The 17410-nt window shown below is 34.6% G+C and overlaps 1 protein-coding gene across 2 annotated transcripts in view; it reads left to right on the top strand.

Moving 5' to 3' along the window:
- The window catches only part of LOC132931019 (myb-like protein AA), a 162398-nt gene that overhangs the window by 123728 nt on the left and 21260 nt on the right, over positions 1–17410 (top strand). For both annotated transcript variants that reach the window (XM_060997199.1, XM_060997200.1), the window contains 2 exons: positions 1595–2710; positions 10903–11095. In XM_060997199.1, coding sequence (XP_060853182.1) covers positions 1595–2710; positions 10903–11095 — 1309 coding nt within the window. The remainder of the gene's footprint in view (positions 1–1594; positions 2711–10902; positions 11096–17410) is intronic.

Below are 17410 nucleotides of genomic sequence, written 5' to 3'. Positions count from 1 at the left end.
CTTTCTAAGCTAGTCTATGTATACGTTTAACATATTTAAGTAATTAAATGTATATATTATCGGATCATATATCTTGTTTTTATTCGACTAGACTCGACGCCATAGCGTCAATCATGATAAAAGATCGTAGTCGACGTAAATTAAATTTAAATTATGTATATAGGTACGCTGGATCTTTTCTTTTAAAATTTTCTTTATACATTCATATTTTTAGTGTAGGTACACATAATTATACATACCTACATAGACTTTTTGACCTCTAACGCGGTCGTTACGCGTAACCTTCTCCTTTGACTCTGAAAAACGTTTTCATTTCATTTGCGTGCGGCACATACAATATAATATAGACATTTTAACACGTAATTCAAATTGAAATGTCGTCTAAAAAATAAATAATATTGATATTATTATTAATAATAATAAAATAACATAATGATAATATACATCTCGACCAAAGTTTTCAAGTGTATAAATTGACAAAGACAGAGAGGGAATAAAGTGAGAAAACAGATTCAATTTATCCGCGTCATCGAACCGTTTCAAGAACGCCACATTAAAATGCAAAAAATCGATTGTCCTATAGTAAATTAATCAAAAAGTGTTTGTTCGTATTAAATTGGAGAGATGCGCTCAAAAAGCAGATTTTATTGTTCTAGTGATTTTTTTTTCGTATTATTTCGAGTTCTTCAGAAAATCATTTTAATAAATACGTGTATTATTGTCTGTGCAATGAAAATGCACGTGTAATGTTTTTTATGAACTATTCGACTCTGGATCAGTCTGAGCTGCACGCGACAAATATAATATTATTATGTCGTGTGTATAATATTATATTATATAGTTATGGATATGTGGATAACACCTCCCACGAATATTTTATGTTTTTTTCGCTTACATCCACCACGCGCTTCATAATAATAGATTGTACTCGTCACGGTAAATTTATGCCGAGTGACACACAATATATTTTATAATAATAAAATATAACAATGCAAAGATATTATAAATGGTCGCTCACGCGTGCGTTTGACCGGATCCAGCAGATTTCTGTTAAAACTGACCTCTTACAACAATGCGTTAGGTATAACGTCAACACGCTGCGGGAAGGCTAAAGGAGAATAGAATGTGACATAAATCTATACTAATCGGTATTTGGTCAAAATCTTTGAACCCACGAGCACTCTATCCTTTTATGTCCGAACATAAAAATAAACTGAAATGTTTTGTCCCTGTATAATAAACCCCCATGAACCAGGATTATAACTTTAAACCTAATGGCTAATGGTTATCGGTATAAATATATTATAAATAATGTATGTTCAATATTATCTTCAATACCACATTGGTCTTTATAAAATTGTTGTTTTGTAATAAACTGATAAAAAAACACTCGAAAAAGCTACTCGTATATTATATATTATTATATTTTAAAAACGTTTGGGCTTTTCGCTTGAAAATACTCACTATATTCTACTTAATTACATTGCTATTAATTATTGTGAATAATTTTTTTTCCTTTACCCGTATACTGCGAATTAAGCGACGTTTAATATGACGTATTACTCATGTGCATCCGTTTTTGTTGTCGTTGCAGTGTAATGTCATCGAAACGTAAATCACCGCCGTCCAAGTTGCTGGAGAACGCCACGAGCGCACCCGACACGACAACGACGGCTGAGACGACGGTTGCAGCGACCGCGGTCGAAGAGAACGGTAGTGGCAGCAGTAGCAGCCACTCGGACGACGGTTACACTTGCAGTAACGGTACCGAAGTCGTCGACAACTGCGAAACGATCATGGAAACGGCCACTGCGTCGGCCGTACAGACGACGGACAGGAGCTGCGGCAGCCCGGCCGTGGCCAACAGCCCTCCGCCATCGTCGGCGGCTGCCCGGCCAGCCAGCAGTAGCGGCGGCACGTCACCGTCACCGTCATCGGACAGCGAGAACAGCAGTAGCGGCGGTGGTGGCGGTGGACGGTACGCTTCCGGTTCGTCTCCCGTAGGCGGCAGCGGCCGACAGTCATCCAACAACAGCAAACGCCAACGCACCGAAAGCCCCTCGTCCGCAGCGGGGTCTGCTGCGGCCGCGGCTGCTGTGGCCGCTCTCAGAGTGTCGCCGTTTGCCGCTTACGCCAGACAGCACACCACAGGATCGCCGCCACAACATCAGCCATCGGCACACCCGCCACCTCACATCGCATCGTTTTTGACGCTTAACCATGGTGCCGCTTTCTACGAGACAGCCGTTGCCGCGGCAGCATACGAACGAGCGTTCATGAACGCCGGCGGCCATCACGTTCAACAGCAGCAGCAGCAGCAGCAGCAACAGCAACAGCAGCAGCAACAGCAACAGCAACTCCCCGCCTCGTATCATCACATGATGGACAACGTTCAGGCGGCAGCGGTGGCCGCCGCTGCGGCTGCCGGTTCATCTTACTTCGACATCGAACAGCGTTTACTTCGCAAGGGCGGCGCCGACGATGCCGAAAAACTCGCTCATCTCATGCACCTGAACAACAACACTTTCATGCACAACCACAACAATAACAACAACAACAACAATAACAACATGATGTCTCCGGTCGGCGGGCCAGCCGTCAAGCGAACCATGGACGACGTGCTCAAGAAACTCTCGTCGAAAAAACACATCAGAGATGAACACGGCGTCCAGGTGTCCGGCCATCCCGATTCGCCTTCGCCCAAAACCAGGTCAGTGCACGTTTTATAAAATACTACTCGTATTTGGGTTTTCGATGTTTTCGGTGCACTGAAATTAACGGATTGCCGTGGTGTTGCACTGTCCAATTCTGTACTTAGCATATCCGTGCCAAATCGGTAATAATTGTTTGCAGTGTTATGGTTTTGTACAACATAATGTTTAAACCACAAGAACGAAAATAAAATTTTTAGCACTCGTAATATTAATCGCGCATTTCAATCCGTGCGTTATCTTTGAATTGTCTTGGTAAAAAGTAGGTGTTAATAAAAAAATTAATCCTTTATCGTCCTATCATTTTTGGTTGGTAAATATATGTATAATATATTTATCACAGATTTCGCAATTACATCCACTGATACGTATTTGATTTGGGACAACCCTGATAGATATCTTATTCGTATAATGTTTTTTTCAAGGGTAATGATAATAATTATGATATATTATAAGCATATTCGTGTTGTGATGTTGAAATAAAACAAATACTATGAGCCCAGACGGTATTTATATACTCGAGTTTTCGGTGGCAATCGAAACCAGTATTATAATATATATAATTATTATGTATATATACGTTACAGCAGATAAAAAAAAAGTTATGTGTATCATATAGCGAACAATTATTGCCATTTGTCGTTTTAAGTATATTTTTTATAGACCACTCGAGATGGTATTATAACAACGTAGGTATATTGTAGTCCTATTAGGCGCGGATATACACTCTACAGTATGCGCGTGTATTATTGTTCTGACGGCCACGGCCTACCCATATACCGCTCTTGTCATCATCGTCGATTGTTGTGCATTATATTATAATAATTATAAAAACTTTTTTTTTCACCGCGATAAAACAATATATTTAGTAAGTAACATTTGAAAGCTCTTAAAAATAGCAATCCTCGGGCTATATCTAGTAGGATCACATCACATAATATATAAATTTTTTTTATTATACCAATACTTATATTATGACCTATCGATGTGCGATTTTTGGGGTGGGGTCTAGCGTAGTCACGCGTTTATAGTGTTTATACATAACAATATTTCTGTACACTCGCCTCGTGCACACGCACACTGCACACGACGTTTCAATAGCGTTTTTAATCCTCGTGACGTCGTCAGATGTTTAATACAATATCGTAAAACGCTCATTATCTGCCGACAATTATTATTGATTTCGTGCATCTCTCGTCGTTGTCGTCGTCGCCGCCGCCGCTGCCGTAATCGCACGTTCGGCTCCGGTGCAGTTACGAGTAATCGCTGCCTCTACCGTCCGTCCGCGGTCAGAGCTTATATTTAGTGCGAGTTTAGCCGCCGTCGTATGTTATAACATATCGTAAGGCATATAGAGAGAGGTGTACCTCCTACGCATTCGTGTGGCGCCCCGTCCGTAAAATTTAATTATACTGCTGCAGCGAGGAACGCCGACTGTTGAGACATGTGTTCGAAATGCGTTCTTTTCATCGGAAGCGGCGGTGGCATTGGTGGCACCGTACTCGGGTAAGTCGAAAAACGCGACTTAATGTCATACCTACATATTATAATATAATAATATTATATTAAGTGTTATTCGATCGATCATATTATAATACACGTGCTGTTTTCGTAATTCGATATATAATAACATAAATAATTATAATAATAATGGTTATAATTTCGCACACGTAGCAATCGACCGCCGCCGATCTATTGTTTTACGTGTGAATTATATTACTATTATGTATATATTATTATATACTTGTACGATACATATCGTTATAATTTATACTTTTTATAGGTTCACGGGTAATCTGTGGTGAACTCTAAACCCGGGTGTACGAGTGTAATAATGTTATATACTATAATCATTCTATTGTCGCAGTCACCGACGTTGAATTGATGTTTAATATTATTATTATTTTATTAAGGTTTAAGGTGGGTTTTGTGTATACCAACCTTAGAAAGAAAAAATTGCACGTAGATAATTTCGAATAGATACATCATTGTTATCTCAAATTACATACATGTACATGCGTTCCGTCGAGTGCCCCCTTATGTATTTATTAATAATAAGTATATTATCTATGTTATCAACAACGAAGAAGAAAGCTCATCGTCTCTCAGCGCGACGCGGGAATTCGTCGTCGCCGCCGTTTTACGCTCAGCCAACAAATTGATACAAATTTTAGACTATACAACTACTATACATTGCTAGTCTCTCTCCACGCGAGGCCTCTAATAAATTTCGACGCGTTCGGGAGTCCGTCGTAAATTAATGATCTAATTACGAGTTGCCGGCGCGAACCGCTCGGTCATCTAGCCGACGATCGGTGTCCGAAAGGGAGGGGAAATAATAAGGAACTTCGAGTGGCGGCGGCTGCGGCAAACAGAGATAGAGACGCGCGGGCAGGGCTAATGGATGGCTTTTTTGCTCTCCGCTCTCGTGCACCCGCGATCTGTTCATAGTGCACATGACGATGATAATAATAATAATAATAATAATAATTATATACGTTCTCATTCTTCCTATCCGTCTCACCGAGTTCGGTTATATAAAACCGCGACGGCGGAGGTGTATGGCCACCGGCCAACAAAACCTATCTGTCCCGCGTATTATATACGAGTCCGCGACTCGCGACGCTGTTTTATAGCCGCCGGACCGCAGCTATCCGTTTCGCGCGCGCAAACGCTCTTTCGTTTTAATTATTATTATAATATATATTATACTACTGCGACAGTGTAATATATTATACTATACGCCGCAATACTCCTCCGCTCGGGCGTTTGCACGCATTTATTGTTTTGTATTTTTAGACGACGAGTGTACTATATGCCTAATAATAATAATAGAAGCGAAATCAAAATTATGTGACCGGTATAGTGTGTGTGGCATGTGTAATACTCGATAGACGTGTTTTACAGAGAGCACAGCGTTATAACTTCGGCGATATATCGCATACAAATACGTTATTATATAGTCTCGCGTGTATAGTGTAGTTAAGATGTATAATATGTACCTATTTGTAATTATTGTATACGTTTTGAACATAAGTCCTCTTTCGCGTGTCGTGCGATTACCACCGCGGCTACGTTATTATTTCGTTCAGGAGATAATAAAACGTTTTATTTTTTTCATTATTATTCTCTTACCGAATACAATAATCACCGAACGTTATCTTGTGATGCTTATTATTATTATGATTATAGCGTTCGTTGAAATAAACGGGGAAAAAAATCAAGAGTCATAATATATTATAAATCGACAACACACTCATAACACCATGACATCCACCGCGTTTGATACAAACACGTTTTACACGAAACAAACACGAGTGAGGTCCCTACTCTATATAGATAAATATTATTGTTGTTATATCCGCGCGGTATATGCGCGATGCGCTCAAATCCTCTTCGGGGCCGACTGGTAATCGAGTGCGTAAACGTTTCTACAAATATTTCGTTATTCTTTATAATATTATACAATGTTTATATTATTATAAGTATAACCCATCTATACGTTGGCAAAATACTTACTCACCTACAGAAGTCCATTCTAATAGGTTATGGGTACCAATATAGATTTCGAGGAGGGGGAACTTAGGGCACTTGCACTACCTTTAGAAATTCATTTCGAAATCCTAATCATTGGATCATTCTATTTATATTGCATATACTTCCTTATGCGTTCTCGGACTTTCATTTAAATATCATTTTTTACGTTTCAATTTTTTAGCCAATACACACCAACGGATTACAATTATTATAATATTGACTACGCATATACTTACATACATATATAGTGTATACATACATATAATACTAATACGAGTATACCATCGTATTGATTATTTGTCGTTCTTATATTATTTTTTTTGGTAGTAACATTATCCTATTATAGGGTAAGTACTAAGTATGTTACTCCCTTCCCCAACCGCATTTATTATTTACTGTTTTCGGATTGTCGACCACCAAACGATATAATATTGGCATATACATAGACCTAACCTACATATATATATATTATATTTATATTGTAATCGTTTATGTATTGTACCCCAAGTATATTGAGAATCATTAAAGGTTGATAATAATAATTGTACAATAACGTGTGCGGTATTATAAAGTTCAGGTGCTGTTATCTAAATTTCAATTAGACGATTTATTAACTGCCTACAAACAATTTAAACATTTCGAGTGGAAGTAACGTAACTAACATTGTACCTATACTATATTAAATATTATTATACCTATTCATTATTTTTTATATACAATAAATATAATGGTGTATATATGCTTTTGTTTAGGGCAAATCTGTTTTAGAGAGAACTTTTAATTTTTTTTTCTTTCTATAATGATGCTTGGACTATACTATTCTTATTATTTATTAGGTACAAAATTAAAAAGATAGAATATTCTTCTACATTATAGACCTGATAATAAACATAAATAATAGTAATAATAATATTATGATATGATCACAAATATCTCAGACAAGAGCGAATAAATGAGTAGGTAAATTACTACAATAATACAGTTAACACTTTTTATATATTTTTTTTTTAGACTTTGTAATATAATAATATAATAATAATATATATGAATATTTTTTTACATAACTTATCTTTAATATCGAAAGAAAATAATATTTTTTTTTATCTCCGGATAAGCCAATATAGGCAAGGATGGATTTGGTTGTTAGTCGACAATAATTACTTTACATACTATATTATATATTATGTTATTATAATTTCTTTACATGTGTGATGTTTTCGTTCAACAATGAACGTTAATGATTCGAATAGATTTTAGCAGGTCCGTTTTCTATATATGTATAGATTATAGATATACGCCGTGGTTACCGTCATGCAAATATATAATACCATTCTACGGTGGTCAATTAATAACATAATATTTTATTCGTTTTCGACGATCCCGCGCATATACACATTATAATGTTCCCGCGGTCCAAATTCTTACTTTATTTTATATGAGTCTGTTTTATGCGTCTGTTTTATTTTATTTTTACTCATATCAAGGTCATTGAAAGGTGGCCGCCGCCGACAGTTTATTTTTTTTCTATAACAATGCACAATACACATATATCTATATGATATTATATCATACAAGTGCCATAATTATATTTGCCATTATAATAACAGTAATGTCCGTCTGACGTATGGTTGCGCCACGTGAGAAACCACTTTTGTGAGTTATAAATTAACGGCCGCAACGACCACGCACTTGACCATACCAGACGCATCCGCAGGGTTAAATCATAATAACTACGACGTCGAGGTATTTTATTCCGTACATTATAATATTTTGCTCTTCGCAAAGAGGTATAGGTCAAGTTTTTTTTTTTACATTTGATTCATCCGTCATGTATTTTTCACCGTGGAAAACAAATACCTCACATCGGTTATTTTTTTGCAATTTCTATTCACTTTTATCGGAATCGGAATGTCCGGGACAGAAAGTCGACGATTACACGAGGTGATAAAATTGTATTTATACCAAAAATTGCTTAAAAACATACTGCACGTTATTGTAATATATAGCGTCATTGTGGTTTAATCATAGGTTAGGTACATAGCTGATATTATTAATTTTTATTTTTCGTAATACGGTGACGCTTACAAATTAATATTATAGGCACTAATTAGTAATTAATACTTGTATATTTGTATATATTATTATGTATTTGAATAAAGACGTTTTCAACCCAATTATTATTCTCAGTATAATATTCAAGTAACAACGTATATATACTTGAAAACGCATACCTATATAAACAGTCGTACAATCTGAACGAATAAGATAGTGTACCTATATTATATTAAATCGAACAAATAATTGTTGTGGTGTACGCGCACACAAAAAACGCGTAATGTACGTCTAAGAATAAGAGCTGTCTGCCAATAATTGTTAAAACGAGTATAATAGAAATTTGAATAAAATATAAAAATTAATATTTGATATGTATTTTGAAGAACCGTTTTATGGTCATACGGCGTTGCGGGTGATTTATAAACCATATTATTTCTCGGCTCACGAGCGCCCGTAGCACATTCCACTGTCATCGTCGTCAGCTCGTCGCCGCCGCGCAGTTGTACAGATGATAATAATAATACCATAAGTACTTTATGCAAAACAAGATCACGCATATAACATGTTGAATATATAAATTATGGGTACTCCGCGAGAAAATGGAAATTCTTCTTTATTGTATTTTCGTACGTGTTTAGTTATTCACAACGTACACAGTACAAATAATATATACACATATATAACACGCATCGTATTTGACAAAGTAACAGCATTATTATTGTATTTATATACAAACAGACGAGCAACATAAAAGTATAATGATGGGACGATGCACGTGAAGGGTTAGGGGATTTATCTCTCTCGGACCGAAGGCATTCGGCGGCGGCTGTGGCGTCGACGTAATAAATATATTATAATATGTACGACGGTCGACGGTGGTCGGACGTCTGTGTGTAATACGCTAAAAGAACAAGAGACGAATTTCTCAGGAACGGAGAGGAGAAAAAAACGATCCTGCCACCGCCACAGAAGAGGGGATGCATGACCGCCACAGGCAGGATCAAAAGGGTATAATCGCGTATATGCACTACAGTGTGTGTGGGTGTGTATTTTTATGTGCGTGTGCGTAAGGGACACACCGCTGCAACCCCAAGGGCCCTGTGAATAAATAATAAAACACACTATACTCCGTGTATATGTATAAATGGCATATGTAGCGAGGGATAGTATACCTACTATATACAATACTGTCAACTTAGGCCTAGGCGAAGTGTATGGGAGGGGTGTACGTTTGTTTAGGGTTAAACTTGTATAAATCACCATCGATTATTATTATTATTATTATTATTATTATACTTCTCCCGCGCGTATAATAATGTAACATGTGTATGTGTGTGTGTATCTTTCTTATCGATGTATATAATACAATGCAAGTCTCCCACGATTTCGTCCTCAAGATGTTTAAAAAAAAATTATTTTGTTTTCACCGAATTTATATATTAGCAATTCCTCTTCCACCCTACTATTATATATATATATATATATATATTTAAACAAACAGACATCGTTTAATGCCAATTTGATTTTATCTTGTAAAAACAAATTCGAAACTCGAATCGTTCTCGTCAGTTTATAATCGAATTTCTGAATTTTTTTTTATTGTTTTACTTGTTTTACACATTTTTCAAGTTAGACCCAGTTGAATATATTCTCTATATTTTTCTCTGGGGATGAAATTTTTGACGAAGAGTTAATATAATATAGATGTATGTAATTTTTCTCTTAAATAACACATTATCTTTCCAATGCAATATAATAGGTATGTATGATCCGAGATAATCGTCTAATCGATTTTTGGCACGTTTAAATGAAATTTAACTAAGAGAATTTCAATCATTCATTCTAAATGATCGTGGTTATCCATAATATAATAATAATTAAAGGAAATAGATTTCCACATTGTTTACTTATTTAGTACAGACATTTTATTTAGTCTATAATATAAAAGTTTGGGAACCGCTGGTCTATACAATTCATAAAACTAGGTTTACCTACTTATTATTTTATATTTCTTAACAATTTTACGTAAAATTAAGTATGGAAAAATATGGTTTACTGATTTTATATTTAAGGTCATTTAAAATTTAAAAGTATTATTAATACTATATTATTTATTACATACATTATATTAACCGTATAGTGAATATAAATTTACTACTTATGCATATTTTTTTAAAACATCCTCAAATTAGGTATTGGCAACTATTATTAAATATTAATTACTCAATACTCATGACCCGTGATATTAACATTTCAAAAACTAGTTTTTTACGTTATTTTGGTCATAATTATAAAGCGATTTGACAAAACTCACAGGCATATTTTTTAATACTTAACATTTGTACACCATGAAGTACCAAATAAATGTAATAAAAAAGTTTATTATATAGCTCAAACAAAAATACATTATGTTCATTCACAACAGTTTGAAAATCAATTGGTTTTCTGCAATTCATTTTTTTTATTATTCAACAATTTGATTACACATATATATATTATTATTATACACAGGATAATTTTTTTTTTATTCGTTTAATATAACTTTTAATATTAATGACGTTTTGTATGTTATAAATTATAATTAATATTTTTTCAATAGTAAACCGGATATTGGCACTCTGACAGAACACAGCGAAGATCCTTCAGGAGCTCCCCCAGGCATGGAACTACTGCAACACTTGCAAGGTGATACCACTACGATAGTCGAGAAAGAACGCAAACTGTCTGAGATGATATTGCAGTTACAATTGTTTCGGGAACAACTCCTTACTCAACAAGACCATTCGAACAAGGTAAGGTTCTAAAACGTATAATATACTAACATTCTCTTATATTATTATTTTAAGTAAAAAAATATTGAAACGGACAATGGTTATAAAATTGAAAATTGTACATACAATAATATGTATCATGTTCGTAAGTACAGTGTCCAATCTTTAGTATTATTATTTTTTATCTAAAGAATTTAGAGACCTTTTTTGAACGAACGTATTTTGTACATAGACGATGCTATTGTTTGTTTTATGCGGTGGTAACCGGTAACAGTTCCGACTTTAGTGTACACACAATTAATATATTGTTAATAATCGATGTAGAAATATCGTATTCTTAATCGAAATAAATAACTTAAATATTTTGCGATACCCATTAAAATTCTTTTGTGGCCCACGCAAATTTTGGAAACCGCTGATATATCTACTAAAACACAAGGAGCGCTTAGAAAATTTTTAGACGCGCGTCCTACATAATCCAGAGATACTTCTCAGTGGAATGATATGTGTGTATGTGTATATATGCGTACAGAGAGAGAAAAAAAAATATTTAACTGCCTTCTTCTCTAGCCGACATTTATGTTTTGTAATAACTTTTGATTTACTACCGTTTTTGCTATGCCATAATATATAATAATACCCTAGCACACACGAACTATTTTTATAATCATAACGCGCATCGCACTGTTATATCCGATCAGCGCTACAATAGAGGGTGGTTTTATAATTATAAATATTATTTTCAAATATTTTTAACATTCTCATATTATATTAATTAAATTATTTTTAAATAAATGAAAACCATATTTCGAACAACACTTTAACGATATACATATTGCATATAATATGTGCTGTACTGCTGTATTGTATTTAGTTTTGTGAAAATCTGCCAACTCAAGTGCATTAACAAAAAAAAAACAATGTTGATATATTCAACAACCAATAATAATAATACTAATTATTATTATAATCATCACATTGAAATTACTATATATTTATCGACGACGGTTTTTATTTTCATATCGAGTTCACCGTTTAATTAGTGTATATTATATTGACGGAGCTTTCCGCTTATTCTTTTGTATCATTGCCACAGTCGTTGTCACGTAGCATTTTTATGATTGGAAACATGAAAAGTCTGGCGCGCATTAATGCCAGACAATCGGAAAAGCGGTTTTTTTCCGAAGGGGCAGTGGAATGGTTGTATGGCACGGTAACGGGTGGCGGTGGAGTTCAATGAGAAATTAAAATAAAAATACTCTGAAAAACTGCTTGGAACGAGTCTATATTATATTTTACAGGAGGAGGAAAAGAAGGGTCCATTGCGGAAAGACGAGCGTTTTACCTAAATCATATTGTAGTACTTTTTTTCTCTTTTTTTATTTTCATTAATAACACAACGCCGGTTACGCGCGTATACCACTGCGTATGTATATACACGCCTCCATTCTTTTTCATTACTCGGCCGTTTTTCTTTTGTTCCGCGTTCGGACTTTAATCTGCTTCTGTGCTTTTGAAAAGAAATGCTTTCCTTTTGCATCTTCTCCTCCCTCGATCTCTGTAGCAGAAGCAGTAGCGGACGCATAATAATTCTGTATCCCGGTATATATCTCATTATTTCCGGCCATTATGTAAACTTTTCAACGAACGGACGTGCTCTGGTGTTCAAATGTCCGTAAAAACGCCGTATATTAGTGTAAAGTGCCGGAGTTGGTAGTAGTATATAATATTGTTATATATATAATCCTATATAGAAGCAGCTGCAGCTCTCACAGATGGCAGATACTGCAGTGTCGCGTAACAACTCATCGTTCGTGTGTACCACGGTACACTTGAAAAAAGCAAGCAAAATATTTAAAATTAAAAAATAAAACTATGCTTACGCGGTTTTCATAAGTTTACTTTGATTAAAACGTGATTACGAGAAAAAAACAACTGTCGCGAGTACGAAATAATAATAATATGTAATATGACGTGCAGCGCGCGTATTGCATATAGTAATGCGTACATTTATTTTATACACATATTATGTATAATGAGAAGTTAATCCGACGTATGTCGCCATCGCTTTCGCGTAAAATTTGTTTTTGATTAATTTCCGGCGGCTGGCGAAGTGGAGCGGGGGTCGGAAAAAAACTGGACAATCGGAAAGAGGTCCGAGATGAAGAGAAAAGGGTTGTGCAGGGGTCGCGTGCTGCATAATGTGATTTATTGTATACCGAGGAGAGTGCTGCTGTAGTAATAGCAGTTCTTGCAGTTCACCGCACTGTCGGGGTGCTTCCAGGCGTTTTAGCTATATACATGCCACGCACACCGCTAATTCCGACTAGGGTTTTGCAAAGTGGCCGACCCATTAAATATTCATAAACATATGTTTGATATAATATATTTCACGTTGTCACGCCCGCGATCGACATAAACTGTGCACTGTTGCAGCAGGAGATGCAACGGTCCTCCGGGGATACAACGCGAAATATTCGCGATGCCAAAGCACTATGTATATGCATATTATACGATCAGAGCGTTTGTATGCACATATGATAGAGGCGAACAACGAGATAATAATATCATAATGCAATCGGCAATATGTAGACGTAAATATATAATATTAACGGTGACGTATATGATGCGTACTTATAGACATTTAATTGTTCACGGTTCACGAATTTAAACGTATTGAGAGGGAGTTCGTTTGCTTTAGGTTATAATCGCCAATCGGACATATTTTGTTCATTATAATACGAACAGTGTTGAAATAAAAAATGTATATAATATTATAAAATTGCAAGCCACTGTATCGCGAGACGATAAAAGAAAATACTATTTAATTTGCAAAACGTTCATTATAATATCATACATGTCATTATTATATATTGTTACACTTTTCGCGCGACGATTCCTTATTACGATTGCTGTGTACGTATATGCCACTGCTCACAGAGTTTAAATTAGAACTCGTCACGCGCTTGTCCGACAATATGCCAACGAAGAGCATTCATTCATTTCCTTGATCGCGGACAACGCCTAAAACACTTATAAGATTATATATAATATATGTTTGCGTTATATTATGTTCTCATATGAGTAAATAATAAAATTGTATGGGTCTTTCGCCTACTCCTCCGCTATGATTGTGTCCATTAATATATTTGTCTGTATTTTATAAACTATACGCGGGAAACTCAGTTTGGTACTGCTGCAACCACCATTGTTCGGTCGTACCTATTTAATAGTACTGAAATATTATATTCCTTTCGGCTGTTACGCAGTCGTATCATGATAATATCATTACATGATATATCTATCTATATATTGTGGTTTTTGACCGATTGATTTATTATGAAAAGTGCGGAACGGTGCGGCTTATTAAACGTAACTTTGTTCCACCTCTGCCTACATGGTACGTCGCACAACTGCAGCAGACTTACGCGTTGCGACTATGATAATAATTTTCAATTATTTTTATTACAACCATTATTATCGTCGACGTAGACTGAACCGAGGAAAATGGCGGCTATTGTACGAGTTGGTTATGGTTGTTGTGTGAGACTTAAACAACGACGTGCGCGCCGCGGTAGGCAACGACGAGGAGAATAAAAGAATAAGAGAATAGTAACTATATAATACCTATATAAGAACAGAAAAAGAAATCATTTATCAAAGTACTGTTTGTTTTGTATATTATTTATTATTATTCCTTCGGTTTATTATTATATATATTTTTTGTTTGTAATATTTTTTTTTTCAAAACAAAATACACACTGACTTTTGTTGACCACGACCTACTTGTATTATAATGACGACGCCATTGTGGGCGCGTACAATACTCGTATTGTCTATTCGTCTAGGCTTCGTTATTACAATAATAATAATAATAATAATAATAAAATTTAACTACACTGCAGTGGTTGACGGTGGCAGCGGCAATGATATTGCTAGGCAGGTATATACTGCGCCTTTTGTCAGCGTGTCTCACCGGGTTACATCATTTTTTCTAACGCGTTTCTTCCAAGTCCCGTCCATTCACCTTGACAGTCGAGGTTCTCGCTTGAAGTTTGTGTTAGTGTGTGCACATAATAGGTTACTTTATGTACATTTATACTGTATACAATATACATATCCACCTATACAACAATAAAAACGTATATTTGCATACAAAAATTAAATATAATACAAATACATATCATTATCAATATCATCAGACTCCAATGAATAATAATTGTACTATTATTATATATCATAGGTAAACTCGATAATATATAACATATAGATACTATACTATAGTGTATGTTATCAAAATAGTTTAGCATTAGTTAACCATATAAGTACTATCGTTTATTTTATAATTATTATTTCGAACCTATATGGCTATATTTATACCTATGTATAGGTATATCCTATTTGCACGTATATTACGAGAAGCGACGCGTGAATCCTGAAACGTACATATTCACAGCAGAATATATCGGCTTTGCTTTTTCATCCGTGTTATTAATCACCTAGTTTTTCCGAATAAATTTCATCAATATTATTTATTAAAGAAATACGATAAAATATACTATATATGATTCTAGACTTCTAGAAGAAAAACTAAAGAAGAAATAAGATGGTGGGTAGTTTATATACTTCATATATATATTTATTTTTTGTTTGTTTTATTTCTTTGTCTCTCTTTATTTTTGATAGAAAAATTGATAGTCGTGTTTGTATATGCATTGTATAGATACGTTTGTTACACGCTCCTATATATTATATTATACTACTATACAGTATTATGTATTGTATACATTAAAATATGCTGCTGTCTGCCATACTACGTCGAAATGTGTTATTATTGTGTTTCGGGGTTTTTGAAAAACATCGTCAACTGCCGCACATATGTAGGTCAGAAAAGTGACTTGTCGTGTATATATAATAGATCCGTGCATCGCCGTCGTCATTTATTGGAGCGTTTATTCTGAATACCATCTGTATATTATGTATATATAAACATCTGGAAACAGTCTCGGGTCCCTCATATTACATTATCGACGACGACCATATTAAATAGTGTCTCGCAAATATACTAACACAACAATAAAATATGCGTGTGTCTGCAGCACCGTGTGTGTCGCGCCCATTCGAAAAATCGTGTTCGCCGAAAAATGCCTTACACAGTGATTAATAATGCGTATATCTGGATGTATATTGTATTACACCATTCGCAACAGTATATATTAAATAAATATATATAATATATAGGTTTGTTGGCGTGGGGTAGATTTTTGTTTCTTTCCCACATTACATCGTCCATTCGTTTTAGTGTACTACCCTCCACAGCGTGCGTATGTACCTATATAATGTTAGCCCTGAACTGCCACATGTGCTACCGTGTGCCCCAAAGTTTTCGTACCATTTTAATTTAAAAAAATTGTTATCCACTCTTCTCAGATGAGTTTTATAATTAAATACTTTATATGCATCGTATAATATATAAAAGTACAATATGAGTTTACACTATTTCACCTAGGTATAATATATTAAAGTCTGAAGCTGTTCAAAGTGATGCGCGATGTGAATATAAAATAATATATATGTATCTGTTTACACATAGTGACGACGATATAAATTATACATAATATCATGCAGAATCATTTGTAGTATATATTGCATGTATTGTATAGGCTCTCTCTTTTCGAATAATACAATGTCTATTTCCGCCATGTTATGTTAATAAAATTTAGGTACTGCTGCATATCTGTTTTCTTACACTAAAAAATAGCATAGGTACATTAATATTATTATTTATTTTATTAATTTATTATAATATGTATGCAACAATACGACACGATGGTTTATATCAGGAATGGGCAACTCAATGCTACTAGAAGGTCAATTTTTTTAAAGTAAAAATCTAGCGGGCCAAAAAACATAGAAAGCAAAAAAAAAAAAGTCAATAAAATTTACAATTTACATTTATAGTTCAATACTACACAAGAATTCATAACTACGTTTTATAATAAAAAATATGTTGTTTTTATAAATATAATAAAATAAAATACAAACAAATCCTTATATTTTGTATTTTTGTAAAGTAATTTGAAATGTAACACGGGCCACCAGTTGCCCATCCCTGCAGGTTTATATAATATAATAATACCTTTTTATTTCGTCAATCTTGCATAAAAAAAAATATGTATATAAACATTAAATAACCACCACTAAAAAAGAGAAGGATCGAACAACATACAACGGTGAGATTGTTATATGTATTATTATTACTTTTTTTATTACTTCATATTATATTGTTGGTAGGTAGGTAGGTAGGTAGATCGTCGTTATTGTATACCTATATAC

This window comes from Rhopalosiphum padi, chromosome 4 (genome assembly GCF_020882245.1).
Source record: "Rhopalosiphum padi isolate XX-2018 chromosome 4, ASM2088224v1, whole genome shotgun sequence".
NCBI lineage: Eukaryota > Metazoa > Arthropoda > Insecta > Hemiptera > Aphididae > Rhopalosiphum > Rhopalosiphum padi.
The sequence above is the reverse complement of the archived record's forward strand: the minus strand, read 5'-3'. Positions and strand labels throughout refer to the sequence as shown.